Source organism: Notothenia coriiceps, unplaced genomic scaffold (assembly GCF_000735185.1).
Source record: "Notothenia coriiceps isolate Sejong01 unplaced genomic scaffold, NC01 NC01_scaffold00017896, whole genome shotgun sequence".
In the NCBI taxonomy this organism is placed as follows: Eukaryota; Metazoa; Chordata; class Actinopteri; order Perciformes; family Nototheniidae; genus Notothenia; species Notothenia coriiceps.
This window is the reverse complement of record NW_011350597.1, coordinates 11,682-31,719: the sequence shown is the minus strand read 5'-3', so window position 1 is coordinate 31,719 and position 20,038 is coordinate 11,682. Positions and strand designations below refer to the sequence as shown.

Here is a 20,038-nt window from a genome sequence, read left to right as displayed (position 1 = left end):
TCCCCAAGAAGTCTTAACCACAAACTGTTGGCGACACAGTTAAGCACTGTGTGGCGGACAGAACAGTTGAGAGGCCGACTTTGAGGTTTATTTGGTGGTCAACAAACTGTAGTTTCGAGGTTGAGAGGAAACACAGAGAGACTCGGCACTGAGAGGTAACGATGTCTTCAAAGGGAATGTGACACTCAACAAAAAACTTCTAAAAGTCCTCATGTCGCTCGTCTCTTACCTGTTTTTGGCCCTACTTGGAAGTTCAGTCTTGTTAAACTTTCATGTTGCACAGGAGGCAAAGTGTCGCGTTCCATTTCAAGTACATGCTTACACACTCTCTCTAGCAAGAGGAGACACAAAGATCTAGATCACATCCTATTTACTTTAGTGACAACGTCATATCGTAACTGAATCGAGGTCGAAGGATTTAGAACGCCCCTACCCACACAAAAAAAGATAACTGATTTCCTATAAGATGGTTTTGAAGTCCATTTGGTTATCAATGGTATTTAACATTAACTATGTTACTCTATGCTTATCGTGATGTAATGTTAATATATTCGTTGCGCGTTTACTCTATTACTACTGCGTGTGCGCTATAATTGCATAACAAGTCAAAAACACTAGCGTTTTCGTATTAAGTCAAGACGGTGGCCATGTCATTATTACTTTTAATTAGTCTATCAGACCTCCATTACGACCTTACACAGTATCATTGTTGGTTTATCAGAAAATAACACCATCTCTGATAAAGGCGGTCTAACTTTTTTTTTTCCAACCCTCGAAAGAGAACCACTACAGATTTTGTGTGGATATTTTAATATGTTCTTTATAAAATTTTGCTTACTATGAATTGTATAATGACATCGTTGCCCTAATAGAGAAAACTACCTACGAATTGTAACATATATTGTAGGATAGAGTGACATCGAATAGGGTATGATTGTATTACAAGATCGACTTTATGTTCGATTAGTATATTACAATTTCCATAAGTGACGGGTGCTGCGTGCAGAGATAGCCTTTAGACCTCACATACTTCTTTCTCTCCTTTTAATCATATCTCTTTGTCTTTCTTATTTACAGTACTACGATGTGACGGACGTAGGTCCTCCGTCGTCTAGAAGTTGTCCAAGAGCAAGTGAGCCAGAAGTAACACAAGGTTTTAACTAGTTCGGAGTGTAATAATCAACATTCTTCATCAGTGAGACTAAACAATTATGGACCCTGAATCTAACTAGAGCTCTCGTCCATAGAAAAGAATGTGCGCCAGGGAACCTTCATCCCTGAACAGTAAACTACCTCATGGCGACTTGTGCTCTGTCATAGACTGGCAACAACAATGCGCCCAAGCTGCCCCTCCTTAAAAGAGATAGCAGCAATACCCAAGGCCGTAGACCTATGCCATGGGAAAGGAGACAGTGAGAGGAGAAAATGATGAACTGTGTCAAAGGTTGAATAACAAAGCAAATTATTCCCTAACACACAGTACCACACATTGTTACAGTAACTGACAAGCAGAGAGTGACACCCAATGACGATGGGTCATCATTGGTAACACTCTTTCTAGCCTTTTGTTAGCCCCTCTGGTTATAACCCTCACACTCTCATCATCTACCTCGTACTCGGCTTTCCCCGTCTCTTTCTTCTGTTGAAGCTGCTGCTGGAGCTTCTTCTCGTGGACCTTCAGTGCATGGTTCTTCCGAGTCAACTTCTCCACCTGTGTGACCTGTTTGTGAACAGAGCAGATCATGTGGACGAAGGTTGGAGGATGGTAAATATGGGTAGGGGTTGTAAAAGTACAGAAAACATGAGGAAGAAAACATTAAAGGGGCCCTATTATGCTCATTTTCAGGTTCATATTTATATTGTGTGCCTCTACTGTGACATGTCTCCATGCTTTAATGTTCAAAAAGGTCTTTGATTTTCTCATACTGCCTGTGCTGCAGCATTTCTTTTCACCCTTTGTCTGAAACAAGAGCCTAGTTTGCTCTGATTGGTTAGTTGGCCTCCTCTTTTGTGATTGGTCAACCGCTAAGAGATATTCCACCCCTTAGCCTATCATGTGTTGGACTACTAGCTAGTAGAAGTGGAGTGTTATGTAGTAATGTTTCTATGTTACGAAAGAAAACAAAGGACTACAAAGGAGGCATTTCATGACATAATTTGACGAAGAAAAATAACAGAATAAAATCTAAATATCTTGAAATTGTATAAAATGTTTGAATTATGAGAGGTAAATTAAAACTATTCATTTTGAACAACTGCAAACATAATGCCATCTTTTGCAAGTTAAAATGAGTAGCCACGTTTTGTTTCAAAAACAGTTTTTATGCTACTTTTCAAAGGTCATTAGACAGAACCCTATTTTTTACCTTTGACTTGTCTTCGATGTACCGGAGCACCTTGTTGGGCTCCATCATTTCAAACCTTTTGTCCTTCATAGGTTTGACCATTCTGCGTTCAAAGTCGATCTTAGCCTTCCTGATTTCGGCAAGACGCAAATCTGCTTCTTCCATAGAGGCCTGGAGATACAAGCAGAGTTACCAGGGGACATTTTTTGTAGGCGTGCATTGTTTTTTTTGTGCAAGTGTTTATTAAAACCTTGTAGTTGTCCTGAATTTGGTCATGTCTCTGTTTGAGTTTCTCCTGGTCCTGTCGTGTCTCTGCTACTTCTCTCTGTGCCACATAAAGTTTTTGTTCCAAGGTCAGCTGCTGGAGGCGATCCGATATGTTGGACTGGGATCGCCGCCTCGGTCCACGACCCTGACAAGGCACAAACACATTTACAAAATGAGAAGCGGAGTGTAGAGAGGTAATCTGTCCAGGCAACATATTTAGAATCAGGATTGTATCTGAGATTGTGGCAGGCCTTACTAATGTTAGTTCATATGAAGCAATAGGTATCACACTTTTAACCCAGAAAGTATTAAGTGACTTACTCAAGAATCATTTACTTATCTTGATTTTTGTGTCGTAGTAGTAAAGGAGTTTTGTTGTCATTGGTTAGCACTTACCCCACCCTCCAGCTGGGAGTCTCCTGCTGCCCCCGAATCGTCCCCCCCAGCTTGAGACACCAGGTCCTGAGGATCCAGTCGACCGATGAACCGCTCCAACATGTCGATCTCTGCCAGGAGGGCTGCATTGGAACATCTCGGGGTAAAAGTGACAACTTTATAGCCAGGTCAAGATAATGCTTGATAATGGTTTGTTTGTAGTTTAAGGTTTGTAAGGTGAACATGTTAACTTAAACACATGTAAAATATAAGATATTGACTCACTACTGATAATTCATCAAGAAAAACAGAAGCTCAACTTGTTATTTTGTAGTAGTTAATATGATAAAATGCAGAAGACCTGAACAACATATCATAATGTAACCTATCCAAGTTTGTGCCTGTACTTCCTCTAGTCTTAGCTAACAGTTAGGAGTAAACGACTAAATAGAAAGCTACATTAAGCTTGTAATATTTCCATGCTAAATTAAAAAAAATCTCAATACTAAATAAGCTACATTGCTAGTTTAGCCTTGTTAGCAATGTTAGCCCATTGTTAGCAACAAAATAGGCAAACTAATAAAGCCAATTTTAGGTTAACAAAGTTCACGGTTGACCTACAAGGTGTTGTCGAGTATGTGTTTTCCTTACTTGAGTTCTTTGACTTGGTTGTAGAGGAGTTCTTTTTGTTCTTGAGTGACCTCTTTGCCTTTTTCTTCCATTAACGAAAGCTCACCCTCCATGGTTGCTATGGTACACGTAACAGTAGTAGTGGTGGTTGCTAGGGCTCGTGATGCCTTCAGGGGCTCGCCTAACCCTCTGTAATCAGTTAATTTCGCAAAGAATAATACAAAATTTTAAAAAAAGTTCAATTTCAACTGAAATGTATTCCTTTTTTGTTCTCTATACTACTTTATAGTGTTGTAACTAAGTCAAGATACTTGTGCTTTTCTTGAATATTTCAATTTGTTGCTACTTTGGACTTCTTCCCAACAACAATTCAGAGGTATAAGTGTACTTTTACTCCACTACATTTATTAAATACTTTTAGTTACTTTACAGATTTGGATTAATGATGTGAAATATAATCAACAATTAAATAAGACTTTAGTTACACCTTGAGTAACATTCACAAGCTACCCTGCAGTATACCAAGTCATTAAAACTAGCTGCACCTTTACCAGCTTTGATAAACAATACGATTGATCAAAACATATATTATTCTGAAATTGGCCGATCTGCATAGTCGCCTACTTTTACTTTTGTACTTTAAGTATGTTTTGATTCTAATACTTTTGTACTACTTGAGTAACATTTTGATTGCAGGCCTTTTTCTAACAGAGTATTTCCTTTTCTTCCACAGATGACATATTTGTATATATTTATTGTCAAAGCATTTCATTTATTTATTGCTATCGGGATGTTAACAGCATTACATGGAATATAACTAAAAGTGTTTCTGAAGTGAATGACCTACCCTACCTTTAAGTACATATTCAGCCTCTGCTGCTTTAAATACCAGATACATTTGGAGACAGGGCAACCATTGTTGTTTTCTGTTATATCACTGTAAAAGTTTCAGTTTCGTTTCTCTGTAAACCGAGCGTCGCTTTAACTGTGAGGAGGAGATGTATCAAATCAGGTCAGTCTGCTGAACCAACTGGTTAGCTGACTTGCCCGGAACTCATTTAAGTATGACTTTACTCATCTCTAAGTTTGTCACCAAGACCCTGTGCGACCACCATGGTTGCTTGGACTTCAAGCACCTTGATGAGAAGATTGCACAGTCTTTCACCGTTGCGCCTCAACTCCTGCGGAGTGTCATTTTTGACGACGGTAAAATAGCCATTGAAGAAGGAAAGCAGAAGGCCATCGGCAGCCAAGTAATCAGCCCGGACAGTCTGATAGTGGCTAAAACCAGCCTGCGTCTCTGTCAGAAAAAACCCGGAGATTGTGTACAGTGCGACGGGTTACACCTGTGCAGGTATTACGTCTGTGGAGACTGTACGTTCGGGTGAGTTGCTACTGTTGTGTTAGCCTTCATTTTGAGGCTTTGTTATGTTGTCTTGTAAAGCAGTAGGAAATGCCTACCCTGAGTTGAAATGACGTGGTAGTAGTCGCACATATTAGTGTTCAATAAAATTAAAATAAATGGGTGTCAACTGTTCAGGTTTAAAAGCTTAATTTGTCAAGGCTAGACTTTTTTATCATATGTTTAAAGGACGTGTATTGAGAAAGGAGAGAGAGCTGTAGAAGCAAAGTGGGGTTGAGTACTTTAAAATTTAAAAGGACACCCACACATGTGTTTTCACTTGTGTTTCTTGGTTGCAGCTCAACATTCCTCTTTCTGCTGGTTTTGTTTCACTTCGCGGCAGGACAACTGGCATCTTTAATGTTTTACCTTTGCATTTAATTTGGTGACCTAATACCCAGTAGCAGAAATCTAATCCAGAGTAGCCTACATGAAATCAGCTGTGGGGCTCTTAAAGGTGTATGCACACAGATACAGTCAGACAAGATTGAACACATGTTATTGAATAACTTGCTTTGACACAACCAGAAATAATGCAGAAAGTCATCAGGACTCTTTGACCTATGCTCTTTACAGCTTCGTGATATTCGCCTACAGCTCAATGCATTTACATTTTTTTTAAAGAAAAATATAAAACATTACATAGCTTGACAGTCTATTTTTGGCTGTGAAGGAATATAAACTAACTTGACATAGAAGGACTCAAACATGTGTAACCCTTTTCTTAAAGATAATAGATCATTACAAATGACAATAACTGTAACTGTAAGTCCTTTTTTGGACCATGAGATGGCAGTAGTTTTCATCATAACATGAACCTGAATAACCCACTCTGTGAACTGAGCAAAGTGTAGAACACTTATAAAGCCTTGAATAAGCCTCTCTAGACTGAAAGGGGTTATGGCCAATATTTTACTTGTAAGAAAAGTTTGATTTAAATAACAATGTCACTATAGCAGAAAACGGGAGTCATTATCGAGTTGATTTTGTCCCATGTTAGAAAACGCATGTAAGACATGTTTTGACAGCAACCCAACATTATTATGACAAAACATGAAAAGAAAAAAAAATGTTTTCATCTCTAGGTGCCTGCATATTTTCAGAAACCAACGTTTTTTCATTTATTTCCATAAAAAGCCTTTCACTGAGCTCTATGTTATCCCTTCTCTTATATTTCAGAGCAAAGTGTAAAAATCCCCATAGCCTGGCTTTTCCAAACGATGCAGAGCTTTTGAAAAAATATGGTCTTCAGGACTTGAAGGAGAAACAGTTGTTCCAGCTGTTACTGCAGAATGATCCATATCTGCTGCCTGAGGTAGGTGGTTTTAGTAACAGCAGCTTTTCTGTAGAAAAAAAAATGCACATGCATGTCCTAATGTTAAAGTCACCCCTTCTAGATCTGCCAGCACTACAATAAAGGCAACAGTGTGCACGGTTCCTGCAAATTCGCCACTTCCTGCACCAAGCTCCACATCTGCCTGCACTATCTGCAGGGTGACTGTAAGTTTGGCTCCTCGTGCAAAAGAACACATACTGTTGATGCCAATGGAACGAAGATTTTCCGAGGATTCAGTCAGGAAAATATTACAAACCTTCTTCAGATCTACAGAAATAAATTCATCATCACGGGTCAACATGAGAGACAAGCTTCTGTTGTTCTCGGTAAAGGACTTTAATAAATAAACGTTCTTAAGTGAGTTGTAGTCTTCGCAATATATTTGATTTTTGTGTGTCTACTCTCTTGCAGGGCTGCCAGTCGCGAGAACCCCGACTCAGCAACCATCTCACAACAACCCTAGACCCCCAACTACTTCTGCTGGTCCATCTAAAGCCATAAGCGATGCAGAGAGGGATGAAATCTGTCTCTTCTTCATCCGCAGACACTGCAGCTTCAAAGGTAACTCTGAAACTTGTGATCATAGTGTGTTTGTTTCTTTTTAAGAGCAACTGTAATAAGCAAAGACTTTTTTATTAAGTCTGTTGAATACATTTTGTTACACTTTGCCTCTGCCGAATATTGCGCTTACGGCGATTTGGATAATTTACTAGTCCATATTGCAGTTTCGATAAAATGTTGATTCCTTGTGCAACCCTAGATGTTTAATGAGTGCGTCTCTATCACTGTTTTTCCCCAGAGAAGTGTGCTCGTGTCCATTGGCCCTGGCCTTACAGATGGCAGGTGTTAGACCGTGATGGTGTGACCTGGAAGGACCTGCCTGACATGGAAGACATGGAGAAGGCCTACTGCGACCCAGGACAGGACACAAGCTGCATCGAGCCACCAGCCGCCCCCTTAGGCATTTTGAGATACCTGTCACTAACAAGGTGCATGTTTGAAGAAAATTAGAAAGTGGACAAAGTACAAAGTAGTAACAAGTGTTGTTATTCTCCCGTAATAGTAAGTCCTGCAATCCAAATTGTAGAATTATTGCCTACAAAATGTATTTGAAGTATGAAAAGATAATCACTGGCCCATTTCATGATAATATATATTATATTATTGGATCCTAATTATTGATGTATAAATGTGTTGAATGCAGCCAGTAAAAAATATGTTTTTATTATAAACTGCTGGGTAGGTTGTATATTTTACTGATGGAACAGTTACGTTTTATAGATAACATATTTCTTGATGTAGGGTAGGAAGTGCATTTGAATATTGTTATTCAACATTTATTATTTAGAAATGTTTTGTGATTTGCTTATATTGCTTGCTTTCAGCTCGGCACCCCCGGCTGGGCCGTCAGTAGACTTCATGACCATGACATACGCAGGGTCTCCAGTCCGCCGCCTGTCCACAGCCTCCTCCGTCTCAAAGCCCCCCCACTTCCTTCTCACCACACAGTGGCTCTGGTACTGGAAGGATGAGAGCGGGAAATGGCTGGAGTATGGACAGGTCAGTCAAACATTAACCAAATATATCAGCTATATCTGCTATAGTGTACTTATATTTATTTATATTATTTATAAAAATGCCCAAAACAAAATCATATTTATTCTGAATATAATGTCTATATATTATACTTTCTTAATTTACACAACTCTATGGTCCTCTAATTTCTTACTATTTCTTTCCATCTCATCACTGGCCCTTTGTTCTGCAGGGAGATGGTGACAGGCCAGCCTCTGTGACCTCTCAGACTCTGGAGAATGTGTACCTGGCAGACAGCGATACTGAGATTCCTTTTGGTGCTGGCAACCACCAGTACATCCTCCACTTCAAGAGTGCCCTGGGAGCACAGGGGATATATCAGCAGAATGTCAAGTTTAAGACCAAGAGGGAGGTCCGACGGAGGCCTGTCTTTGTGTCGGGTCATGACGTGGAGGTGAAGCTAAAGAGGTATTTATTATTGGTTTAAAATGGAGATTTTGAGATGAAATCTAACATTGCTGTTTTGAAGTGCTCCTTGTCTCAAGTGACTTCAATAGTCAGAACATTCCTATGTGTGTCTCCCTATAGTGGATCATCACCCAGCTCCTCCACAGCTGACAGTTTCCCCCCCAACTGGGACAAGAAGGCCATACTGGATTTTGGACACAAGGTATCCTACATTAGAATATACTGTATGACAGAGGGCTGCTTTTCTCCCTGTTCCAAAAAACGATTGTTTATTTATAAATGTTAGCCCAATGGTTAAACTAAAATATACAGTTTAATGAGCTTTTTTAAATTGTTTTATAAGAGTATGGTCTATTGAAACAGGGTCACCGTTTAGTTTTGTTGTGCCGTTCTCCGGGATGTTGGAGTAGATCAGCTGCTCAATCAGGGAAAGTGTAAACAGGGTTGGATCATTATATCTATTTAGAAGTAAAGAGGAAGGACGATGGGGACTTTAGTTCTGCAGTCAGATACATTGTACTACATTCGGTGTGCAGTGAGGTGATGCTGACAATGTCAAATGCTCCTGAGTGATGTAGAGGAGGAAGGAGGAGGCAGCTTGCTGTGTACTGCAGAGTTTACAAGATTTACATTTGTTTTACTTCAGCTACATTTCATTAACTACGTACGTTTACTCAAGTATTGTATTTAAGTATACATTTGAAGTAGTTGAACTTTACTTAAGTATTTTCTTTAAGAACCCCTTTATACTAGGGAATGTTGTACTTTTCGCTTCATTACAACACTCTTTAGTTACAATTTACTTCAACAACTCAGATTATTTTTATGTTTGGTTAAACTATTCAAAATGATATTTAAGTAAACCACTAACAATGAGTGGGTTGACAAAAAAAATGGCAGCAATTTACTTATCGCTTTTATAAAGTCCTAGCTTTCAAGATGTTCTGCTTTACATTTTAAATAAATATTTTTGTTGCACTGTACTTTTATCTTCCAGCTCGTACTGCTCTCCAAATCTGAGAAGGAGTATCAGATGATTGAGTCGCTGTTTAAGCGCACGATGCCACTGAGTAAAATCAACAAAATACAGAGGATCCAGAACTCCTCTCTGTGGAAAATCTTTCAGTGGTAAATTGGCATTAAGCAGCTATACCACTATTATTATCTCATGAATATATAATATGTATGTTTAAAATGAGTGATCACTTGTCTTGTAATAAGGAACCTGTATCGATGTTATCACCTGAATCTGAAGCTCCTCTCAGCCTTAGTGATTTTTTGAGCTAATATGGTACTGTAACTGTACTCTTTTAGTTTCCTCCCACTGCCCTCAGGGCCTTGTGTTAAGCTGTTAAACAGTTTGAATTGAAAAAACCTCTAAATCAGCAGACAGTTAGAGATTAGCTGATTAATGTAGCGTAGCATTTAGCAACTCTCAGGAGTTGACCAAAATCATAGGTTTAGAAGTTATTACATTTATGTTTTCTATGTTGTGTTTTCAGGCAGAAAGAGCAGATGAAGATGAGGAATGGAGGGAAAACTGTGAATGAGCAGTACTTGTTCCACGGGACAGAAGAATCCCTGATTGATGCCATCTGTGAGCAAAACTTTGACTGGAGGATGTGTGGGGTCCACGGCACGGCCTACGGCAAAGGTACAGCAGCCATTCCAGAAATGCAGTATGATGAATAGTTTACAATGGAGACCACAAAAGACATTTCTTTCCCCAAAATGTTCTGTGTTGTATATGTGTTGTATTTGTTCATGGGACTCCTGAAGCTTAACATGACAGTAGACACAGAGCCTTCACTATCACACTTGTCAGTATTAACGCTCTCTTGTTTTTTAGGGAGCTACTTTGCCAGAGATGCGTCTTACTCACACAGATATGCCACGTTGAAAAGTAAACAGAGCAACATCATGTTTGTTGCTCTGGTGCTGATCGGGGAGTACACCAGGGGGAGCAGCAGCTACGTCCGGCCCCCACCCAAAGGAAGCGGCAAAGACCTCTACGACAGTTGTGTTGACAGCAAGAGCGACCCCAGCATCTTTGTTGTCTTTGAGAAACAACAGATCTATCCCGAGTATATCATCAACTACTCTTGAGTCACAATGCTGGGGTAAATCTTTATTATGGGATACTGTGTACTTCAACGGAAGCTACCTTTGTTAAAGGTTTGTGACGTTTAACACTGGTGGAAGAAGTCTTCATTAGGGTTGTAATGCTACAATGCAAAAATACATATTAATAATAATACATTTGATTTTTATAGCACTTTTCCTAATGCTCAAACACGCTTTACATACAATTACAACAGAAACAGTGCAAAGAAAACAAAACACATTACACATAAGAGATTATCATTAAAAGTATTGAATGCAATATAATCATTGTATTAACTAGTATTGATATAATAGTTTGAGGTTAAGTAATTAGTAAAGTGTATCAGAAAATTCTTGCAGAATGTATAGAAACAAAAAAAAAGTATATTCTTGTGTTTAGTGTCTATTGTGTTGAAGCAATCTGCTACAGGTTGTTGTTTTTGGTCAATAAAGGAATCTGAGGGTCTGCTGCTATATGAAATGAAATCACCTTGTTATGTAGAAGAAATATTCCAAATTGCCAATAAAGTTAACAATGTGTATATAACTGAACAAAGAGTGATCTGATTTTCACATGTTAATATTTAATTACACACAAGTGCCATTCAACCCATTTTAAATGTACATCATTCAGAAAGGCATGTTCAGCCCTGTGCCTCATCACAGCAGCTACATGTATAATCATCAATTAATCACATCTTATTCTATACATTTACAATTCAAATGTATTCAGGGCTCTAATTCATAAGTTTCATCAAATAACTTCCAAATAATTGTCTAAAATTCTAAATAAGATTGATCATCTTACATGAGAAACATTTCATTTCAATAAAGTATAAAGAATAATAAATTAGACATGATCAATTTAATCAAATGTTTTTACTCCACGACCTAAACAAGTTCCATCTTGTTTACTATTCTGAGATATTTTATAAATGCTGAGTCATCAGAAAATAAAAACAGGAGGATTTCCTTTAAAATCACTGTAAAATAGCAGCTGTCATTTGAAGGGGTTTAAAGATAACGTGACAGCATTGTGTAAGACTGGAGTCAACAGCAGTAACTTGTAATGTAGAGACAATCAATTAATTCTACAGTGCAAGGAAGACAAATAGTTGAGGTGAATTCATTCATTTCACAGACTTTTATTCGCTCTTTATTCACTCGTCTCGTTTTCAGTACCCTTTAAAGTTCACTCACCAAGAAGAAAGGCACTAACCATGCACTATCATCGAGAAATACAGCAGTGTTTCCCATACCATTGTCTTGGAGGGATGCTGCGCCCCGCCAACGGAGCCCTGCACCCCCCCTGAAATTCAAGGTGTTTTAATAAAAAAATGTTTAATATATATATAGCACCAAATTGCAACTAATCTATATCTACTGTCACTTTTCACATTGAACATGTGCTCTTTTATTCAAGCAGCATCCCCCCAAAGCAGTAAACCTAGGGGAAACACTGTACAGTGAACTGTAACTTAAAATGCAATGTTTCAATCTTGTATAAGATAACTATTAAATATGTATGCTTTGTAACGGTTCATCAGGTTTCTACCGTCCATGGTGATATCTCTAACTGTCTGCTGGCGGAGAATTCACTTCGTCTTCTCCAGCGTCTCTTCTTTCAATTTTCACAAATATGCCGTTTTTAGGTCCCAGAGTGCTTGCTGACTTCAACTCAAGAGGAACCTGAACAAAGACATGAAAAAGCAACATTTGAGCATATACTCTAAATATAACCGAGCATGGAAATAGATGAAAGATTATCACATTTTGAGACAGTTCAGTTCGTGCAAATTGCAATCATTTAACTGTATTATTGATAATTAATTATAAATAATAATAATAGATTCAATGTGTATAGCGCCTTTCAAGGGACCCAAGGCCACTTTACATGGTGAACAAACAAACAAACAAACAAACAAACAAAAGGGGCAAATAATAAAGTAAACAAATTAAATAAATAGCAGTAGGAGTGGAAGCAGTGTTCATAAAACATGACCGCTGTGCTTTGGCCAGAGTCCATGCAGTTCTGCTCAGTGTTTAAATGTGTCTCGTGTTAACCAATCATTTTTTAGATTTGTCATTTTGAAGAGATTGTTGTCCTTAGTGTTGGAACCATAGGTTGGAACCCACCTTGGTCTCAGAGCAGGCCACGATGCTGAACTTGCGGAATATACGAACTAAAGCCATCTTCATTTCCAGTTGGGCGAGCCTCATTCCCACACAGTTACGGGGTCCGGCCCCGAACGGCAGGTATACGAAGGGATGTCGACTGGCCTTGGCCTCTGGTGTGAATCTAGAGATAAATGCAGGTATTTTACCACCAAACACTAACCCCAGATTGTAAACAATGAGTCACAGGTTACAGTCTCTATAGTTTATCTCCTGTAAGAACAGCCCCCTACCGCTCAGGGATGAAGCTCTGCGGCTCGGGCCAGTGCTCGGGGTCCTGGTGGAGGAAGCCGGCGGGGATCTCCAGAGTTGCTCCTTTGGGGAGGAACTGTCCGTTCACCACACAGTCCTCGTCGATGTCTCTCGCAAACCTGTAGAGAGCAGAATACCATTTCATTTTGATTTGTTCCGTTCATGGTATGCACAAACTCAATGTATATATATAAGTATTTACAAAACATGTCTCTGTAAATACCCAAAAAGGAGCAGGGAGAAGAAAATAATATATACCTGTAATATACCTTGTATTACCGATCCGTTTCTCAAAAAATAAATAAATAAATAGATGGTCTGTCCTTCATATTTTCTTATTAACAGCCAATCATTGCAGTATCGTAGGAAAATAAGAGAAACACAAAACGTACGAAAGATACTTAGTTCCCACTTGACAGTTAAGGGAAAGAAAAAGAAAATGCACGTATTATTCCCTTTCTCTCCTCCATTTGATTTCTGTATTATTAAATACAAAAATGTTGTATGTATGTTTGTATGTAGAGAAATAGATAACCCTGTTCATTCTGCAGAAATGATCTTATCCTCATTGAATGTTCTGGATTTACCTGAACCCTGGAGGGTAGAGGCGCAGTGTTTCACTTATCACCATGTCTAAATACTTCAGCTCCTGGACATTTGTGTAATCCGCTGACTCCTACAACGCAAGGAAGATAAGATCAAATCAGGACAATTTCAGTACATTTTAAAAACAGAATGAGCAAATGTGTGCATGAATTGCGTCTGAAACTTAAATCTTGTGGTTAGTAGCTGAAGAAAATGAGATGATATCAAACCGTAAGGCGTCACACCCACATGTCTGGTGTAGAACTCGTCCACCTCTTCCTGCACTCTGCGTTGACATTCGGGGTTGATGGCCAGGAGGTAGCAGGTGAAGGCCAACGTGTTGCTGCTGGTCTCGTAGCCTGCCAGCAGAAAGACAAAAGCCTGGCCCACAATCTCATCCTCAGTGATCATCTTTTTCTGTGGGCGCATGGTGGGGGGCTCCTGTGGGGACGGACGGTCGTCCTGATCGGAGGCCGACAGCTGGATCCTCTGATCCTGCTCAGCAGCGTGCTTCTCTGAGTCAAAGTGCTCCAAAGACACATGCTCTTTGCTGGTTCGTGCATCCAACATCAGCTGGAGGAAGTCTCTACGCCTCTGCATACACAGGAAACCCAATGAACTCATTCTTAAAACATTGTTAAAACTAGGAAACGGTAAGTTTTATATACAGTATACATTATCTTATAAGCTTATTAAGTGACAATGAGCTTCACCTGCTCAGGAGGCTGCTCCTCTCTCTGCTGGATGATCCTCTGGATGCTATTCGTGAAGAAACTATTCATCTGGTCACGCCTTTTGTTTGGGATGAGTCCCGCCAGAGGAGCCATGATGAATGGGAAAGCAACTGGACACACAAATCAACTATTTACATTTAAATAAATCTATAACAATCTATTTCGTTTATGATTAAAGTTCTCCAAATGCAATAACCCCATTTATATATAGGGAAACACGCCTCTTCTGGTCTATGTTTTCATATTTTGGTTACTTGCTTACATTGCTTTCCTGTATAAATGCCTCCAATAAACACATACAAATAGAAATACAAAGAGATTGGACTGACTGAAGAACAGCATGATGGGCCTGAAGAAAGAGAAGCCGAAGAACATCTGAGCATGGCGGACAAACGGGTCGTCTGGGTTTTTCTGAGAGTCCACCTGAGTTCCAAATGCCACACTGGCAATGACATCCATGGTGAAGCAGCCGAAACATCTGCAGAACACACACAAACTAAAACATCAGGCCGTGAAGATGATTATATAATACTGACTGCCTGTGTTCATTCGAGGGTGATCACCTGTGGATGTCAAAGGCTTCTCCTGACTCGGCAGAGACGTTCAGGTTCGTCATCAAAGCATCGGTGGCCGTGTTGATGAGCGGAACCATCTACAGGAACAATGAGAGACACTGATACTCGTCAAAGCTGCCAGTGAATACAACACGGATCAGATAGATTGGTGCAGAAAGAATACTGTACTTCTATTGAAGAACTATTGATCATAAAAAAATAAATAAAAAACATGTCTCTGCATTACTTTCCCCTCTTTAGTATGCTTGTGCCAAAAAAACTGATATCAGAACCTAGCGCCTAGCCAACCTCCACATCAAACAGCTGTTTTTTTTAAAGGGGCCCTATTATGCTTATTTTCGGAAGTAAATAAAGGACTAAAAAGGAGGCGTTTCAGGCAGATGTTTGGGTTCGCAGACCATTTACATGTACAAAAACCTATATCACACACTACGGGGAAGGGAAGACCCCAAGGAAGCATAATAGGGCCTCTTTAAAATGACCATTCTTTTGAAAAATCTATTGACGAGTCATGATCATTATGGGTACAGTTAAAATGTAACAAGAACGTTTGCTATTGTAAACAATTTAAATAGTGTGCGACCTACTAATCACCAATCATTTGGGAAAGTTGCCACAGACAGATAAAGAGCACACTCAGACTACTGTACGCAGTTGAAAAAGGCATTCGTAGATCAAAATAACAGTCAATACACACGCTGCATGGACGCACAGTCACACTGTGGGGATGAATATTCAAAGTTAATCCCGGCTGAAGAGAAGTTTAAAAGGATAAATAGTGTGATTAAGAGGTTGATATGAAAAAGATAAAGATAGGTCATTCAATTCAATATTTTTGATTTACCAATGAAGGAAGAAAATTACTTGATCAGATATAATTCAAAGTCAAAGTGTAGACAGCAAAGAGAATTTAGATGGACCATGAACTCAACACGCCTTGGAAATTATTTCTCTTTTTCATCAAAGAAGTCTTTCACTTCCTCTCCACTCCTTTCTCCTGGACTAAAATATTGTCTCCAAAATGAACAGATCTGATATTTACTGCAGATCAAAGCAGAAGGTCTGCGTTGCCGTAAATTAATTCAGAGACAAGCTTATCAGCGGTACCAGGACATCACTCTCCACCCTTAGATACAAAAACACTTCTCGTAGTTACACCAACTTCAGCCTTTAGTTATACGAGAACTGATATTTCATTATAATCATGTACATAATAATAACATTGCCCAAGTAAAAAAATGTGACCTTAAAGAAGAAACGTGGGGGAAATTATTTTAATATTTTACAAAACAGTAAGAGCTGTCTTTCCTTCAACTCCACTTCTTGCCCTCAATCTGTAACTGTTTGGGTAAAAAGGTTTAATTTGTATGTCTGTGAGCTGTTTCTTGTAGACATTAATGATCTGAACTTCTATTCAGCAAATTTCAATACCAGAAAAGCATTTAAAAAGTGGCAGCATCTAATAGGCGTTCACTCTTATCTCACCTCTTTCATCTTGGCAGCGCTGAAGGACGGGGTCAGGATGCTCCGCACTCTCTTCCAGCGTTCATTCCTCAGCATGAGCAGGCAGTCTGTCATGGGCTTGGAGGCAAAGCGAACAGTCTACACAGAGAGAAAGGAGAGAACAAAAAATATATGTACTTATGTCATCATTAAATCATATATGAGAGAGCACAAAGTTTACATGGGAATGTTTTCTTTCATGTCCTCACCATTCTGTTTGGGAAGCTGCTGAAGTCCCTGACCATCACCTGTCTGAGCATGTCAGGGTCCGCTATCACCACCACCGCTCTCCGGCCCAAATAATACCTGAAATATACCAAATGGAGTTCATCTTAATGCTGCCACCATGGGTATTGACAAAATAAGTGTAGGTTTCATTATACAATGTGAGAGAACTAAAAATGTTCAGAGCATCATTTCATCAGATGCTGATACAGAAAGTATTTCTAATATTTACCCACAAACTCTGCCATGCGTCTTTATCAGATCATTGATAGGGTTGAAAAAACCCTTAAACGAAAATAAAGAACAAGATTAGATGAAAAAAATAGCACATCACCCATCAACTCTTTCTTTGTTGTAAAATAACTCCATGTTAGCGACAGATCACTATTTGGGTTGTTGTCAGTATGACTACAGTATGATGTGACTGTGGGAGATGTATATATTTATAATTGATAGCCAACTTGTTGATCAAAAATGTATGACAAGTAAATTATATCTAACAAAACGGACAAGGATGATGATGAGGAAGGTCCCACTTCCATATCATTTTGTAATTAATCTCTCCGGGAATAAGATCAACCACTTTTAAATTAGACATTAAGATATATTATACTAAACAATCTGCATTAAAAAAGATTTCAGGATGCTTTTTGCTATTTAATGTTTGTTTTTTTAAGTAGGCTGTTATGCAAAAACCCAAATTGATAATGGATGTTCAATTCATTACAATCAGTGATCCTTTTTCATAGTGCTGGTCACTACCCAGCCAAGCCAATAGCGGTCACTGGCTAGTCGCGCGGCGCTAGTGCTGGTATAAGAGTAACTAATCAGAGTGCAGTGGTGGAGGTATAAAGAGAACAGTACTAGTGCAGTAATAATATGTTGGAAGGAAGATTGTGCTTACATTGGTAGGTAATATGTTTCATTGTCCAAACCAAATCTGACAGAAGTTGAAGACAAAAGAGGTCATCTTACCTGACGAAACATGAATATGTTGCCCAGGAAAGGCATTGGCTTTGGGTGTTTGATGCCACATCGTGAAAGGACTGAATATGGGTAAATTGAATACCTAGAAGACAGTGCACAGAGTTGTATCGATGAATGTAAATAGCGCTGTTAAGAGTCAGCAAAACAATAGTGCAGTACAATCAAATCTCCAGTTGGTTCCCTGGTCAACAATATTATAAAGTGGTTTTCATCTATCTGAAACCCAGCATGCTAAGCTGCAACAATCAGATCTGATGAGTGAGGAGGTTGCTTATCTGCATTTCAAGAAGGAATGTGCTTTATATTATTAGTATATTACACAATATTGACTTCATTCCCACAGCCACTGCAGCAACCCAACACACAGAGGTTTGAAGTATTCACTCACCAGTAAAGCAGACCCAGGAAGATGAGGCCGAGGCTAAACGTCACCGTCAGTCCACTGGCCTTGATGTGGAAAACATTTAGATAGTCAATTAAAGCCTCCATAATGTAAAAACTCCTCTCAGTTCTCCACTGCCAGCATTAGGTCAAGGCACCTGGAAAGAAGGACAGAGAAAGAAATCAGGTCAGTGTCTATCCATTTATAATAAATACTAAACAAGTAGAACACATCTCAAATGTCACAGTATTTAAAAGCCCTACTTCTTCAAGAGAAGAAAGCATCAGTCACATCATATATTTTTGGTGGACTATGCTCTCAGGCTTTTTTGTTTTGTATCAATAGTTGTCTGGTTTACCATAAACACATGTTAATGATTCATTTGTTCAAGCAGCTTTGCTTTTGTTGTATTCACCTTTCACCTCAAATGTTAAAAATGGGTGCTAGATCCTCTTATACTGAGCTTTGTTTGTGCGTTTGGATCCTCTCAACATGCCACAATTCAATGGCAAACGTAAGTTTAAATACCCAGACGTCACTCTGTAGGTCATATGTGATGCTAAGTTACTAGCTACAACAAAATATGGCATATTGTATGACTTACTCTTTAATGTCTCTGCAGCACGTCGTCCAACTGTTTTCATGTAACGTTATCATGTCATGCCGCTTCTTTATAAGACATTAGCTAACATCAGTCCATGGTCATACTGCTCGTTTTCATAATAGTCCTCTACTTCGTCCTGTAATAGTTCGCAGCACCAGAGACAGCTGAGGCTCATACTGCCACCTACTGGACGGGCAGCGTTGTGTAACTCATGCAGCAACATGTTACTTTGGCGCCCCCCTCTGGACAAACAACGTCTTTGTTCTTCAGCTGTTTACTTTAGTGTAATCCAAAAACAGCACTGTATTTCCTCCATTTATAATACTTTAGTAATGATCATAACATCTCCACATCTTCGGTTTCAAAGTTTTTGGTATGTGAGCAGAAGGCATCCTTTTGTTTGTCTTCAACCCAAAAATACTGATTTATTCATGAATGTATTTGTTATACATATATCTGTGACCTGCTTTGCGTCAGGTCAAATAACCTTTGCTTTGATATAATCACAACATACAGGCCTGTCAGGAGTTGGTTCCTAATTATACTGGAAGCTATGTGTAAATTACAGTCCTACGTTTCTTCTTACCATGATTGATTCATATTGATTTTAAATGAATTGTGTGTAATGTGTATCTGTGAGGTTTGATCATCTCTCATGGTGTTACTCCTTTCTTTGGCTGTTTCTCAGAACTCAAGCTTTAATATGGATATGGAATGATGAAAAAGAATAATATATATATATATATATATAATATATGTGGTGTGTGTTCTGGGTTTTACAAATAATCCATAAGACTCAGTTCTTATACGAGGATTATTTGCTTAAGCAAAAGCCCATTATGTACACGCACACACACCATACTACTTGTATATACAGTATTTGAATGACACCTTGAAGTTAATACACTTTTTTAAAACAACTTCTCAATACATTATATGTATAAAAAAAGTATTTAAAAAAGACATCTCAAACAGAAAAGATTGATTTTTCCAGGTAGTTTTATATGTAAATCTCAAAAATCTAATATATCTCCTCTTTTCGATGAAAGTGAGCAGCCATACTCATAGCCATATTAAAGTTTGAATGATCGCTGCAGAAACACAACTCTCTCAGAAGAAAGGGAGACCCATGACAGTAACGCCATCGATAGACGCACTGAATCGAGGCTCTCTCAAAGATAACGCAACACTCTAACACAATGATGAATTCATCTAAATATCGCCAATATTTATGAAAGCGTTACATCAGAATATGGGATACATACAATATGAGGATAGACGTCTGCTTTTTGTGTGACTTGGTAATTTAAATTTCTCAAACAGAATAAGCTTCCAGTTACATAGACTGAAAACACAGCCGACTATTCTCTCCAGAAGGTAAACCTGACTGCTGCAGGAACACCGTGTCTTCTGTAGGAGAAATGAATGAAACGTGTTTAACGAATTTTGAGCAACAATTTGAATTATTCAAAAAAAGCAAAGTAAATTGTACGGAAATGTCTGTATGGTTGTATCTAAATTTGTAGGCGCTCTAAACCTCTCGTCCGATCTCCA

General features: G+C 38.8%; 3 protein-coding genes across 3 annotated transcripts in view; 1 reads left to right on the top strand and 2 right to left on the bottom strand.

Moving 5' to 3' along the window:
- Window positions 1-4,043, bottom strand: part of LOC104950702 (coiled-coil domain-containing protein 113-like) — a 4,820-nt gene extending 777 nt beyond the window's left edge. Inside the window, exons 1-5 of the mRNA XM_010777258.1 lie at window positions 3,639-4,043; window positions 3,009-3,144; window positions 2,596-2,757; window positions 2,367-2,516; window positions 1,597-1,720 (exon numbers count right to left, since the gene is read on the bottom strand). Of these exons, the coding sequence (XP_010775560.1) occupies window positions 1,597-1,720; window positions 2,367-2,516; window positions 2,596-2,757; window positions 3,009-3,144; window positions 3,639-3,730 (664 nt within the window). The 5' untranslated portion in view covers window positions 3,731-4,043. The remainder of the gene's footprint in view (window positions 1-1,596; window positions 1,721-2,366; window positions 2,517-2,595; window positions 2,758-3,008; window positions 3,145-3,638) is intronic.
- A 336-nt stretch (window positions 4,044-4,379) lies between these two features.
- On the top strand, window positions 4,380-11,695 carry parp12a (poly (ADP-ribose) polymerase family, member 12a). Its single transcript, XM_010777246.1, has 11 exons — window positions 4,380-5,001; window positions 6,199-6,334; window positions 6,417-6,681; window positions 6,767-6,916; window positions 7,155-7,344; window positions 7,741-7,915; window positions 8,124-8,359; window positions 8,480-8,561; window positions 9,357-9,487; window positions 9,862-10,013; window positions 10,209-11,695. The coding sequence occupies exons 1-11, from the start codon at window positions 4,682-4,684 to the stop codon at window positions 10,463-10,465; spliced, it is 2,094 nt and encodes a 697-aa protein (XP_010775548.1). The 5' UTR covers window positions 4,380-4,681; the 3' UTR covers window positions 10,466-11,695.
- On the bottom strand, window positions 11,592-18,633 carry tbxas1 (thromboxane A synthase 1 (platelet)). The gene is made up of 14 exons (XM_010777247.1): window positions 18,485-18,633; window positions 17,887-18,037; window positions 17,487-17,580; window positions 16,744-16,796; window positions 16,496-16,592; window positions 16,269-16,385; window positions 14,772-14,860; window positions 14,538-14,686; window positions 14,188-14,318; window positions 13,724-14,068; window positions 13,477-13,565; window positions 12,871-13,008; window positions 12,599-12,761; window positions 11,592-12,151 (listed from the first exon to the last, which is right to left on the bottom strand). Exons 2-14 carry the CDS (start codon window positions 17,985-17,987, stop codon window positions 12,035-12,037), a joined length of 1,683 nt encoding a protein of 560 aa, XP_010775549.1. The 5' UTR covers window positions 17,988-18,037; window positions 18,485-18,633; the 3' UTR covers window positions 11,592-12,034.
- Window positions 18,634-20,038: the final 1,405 nt, after the last annotated feature.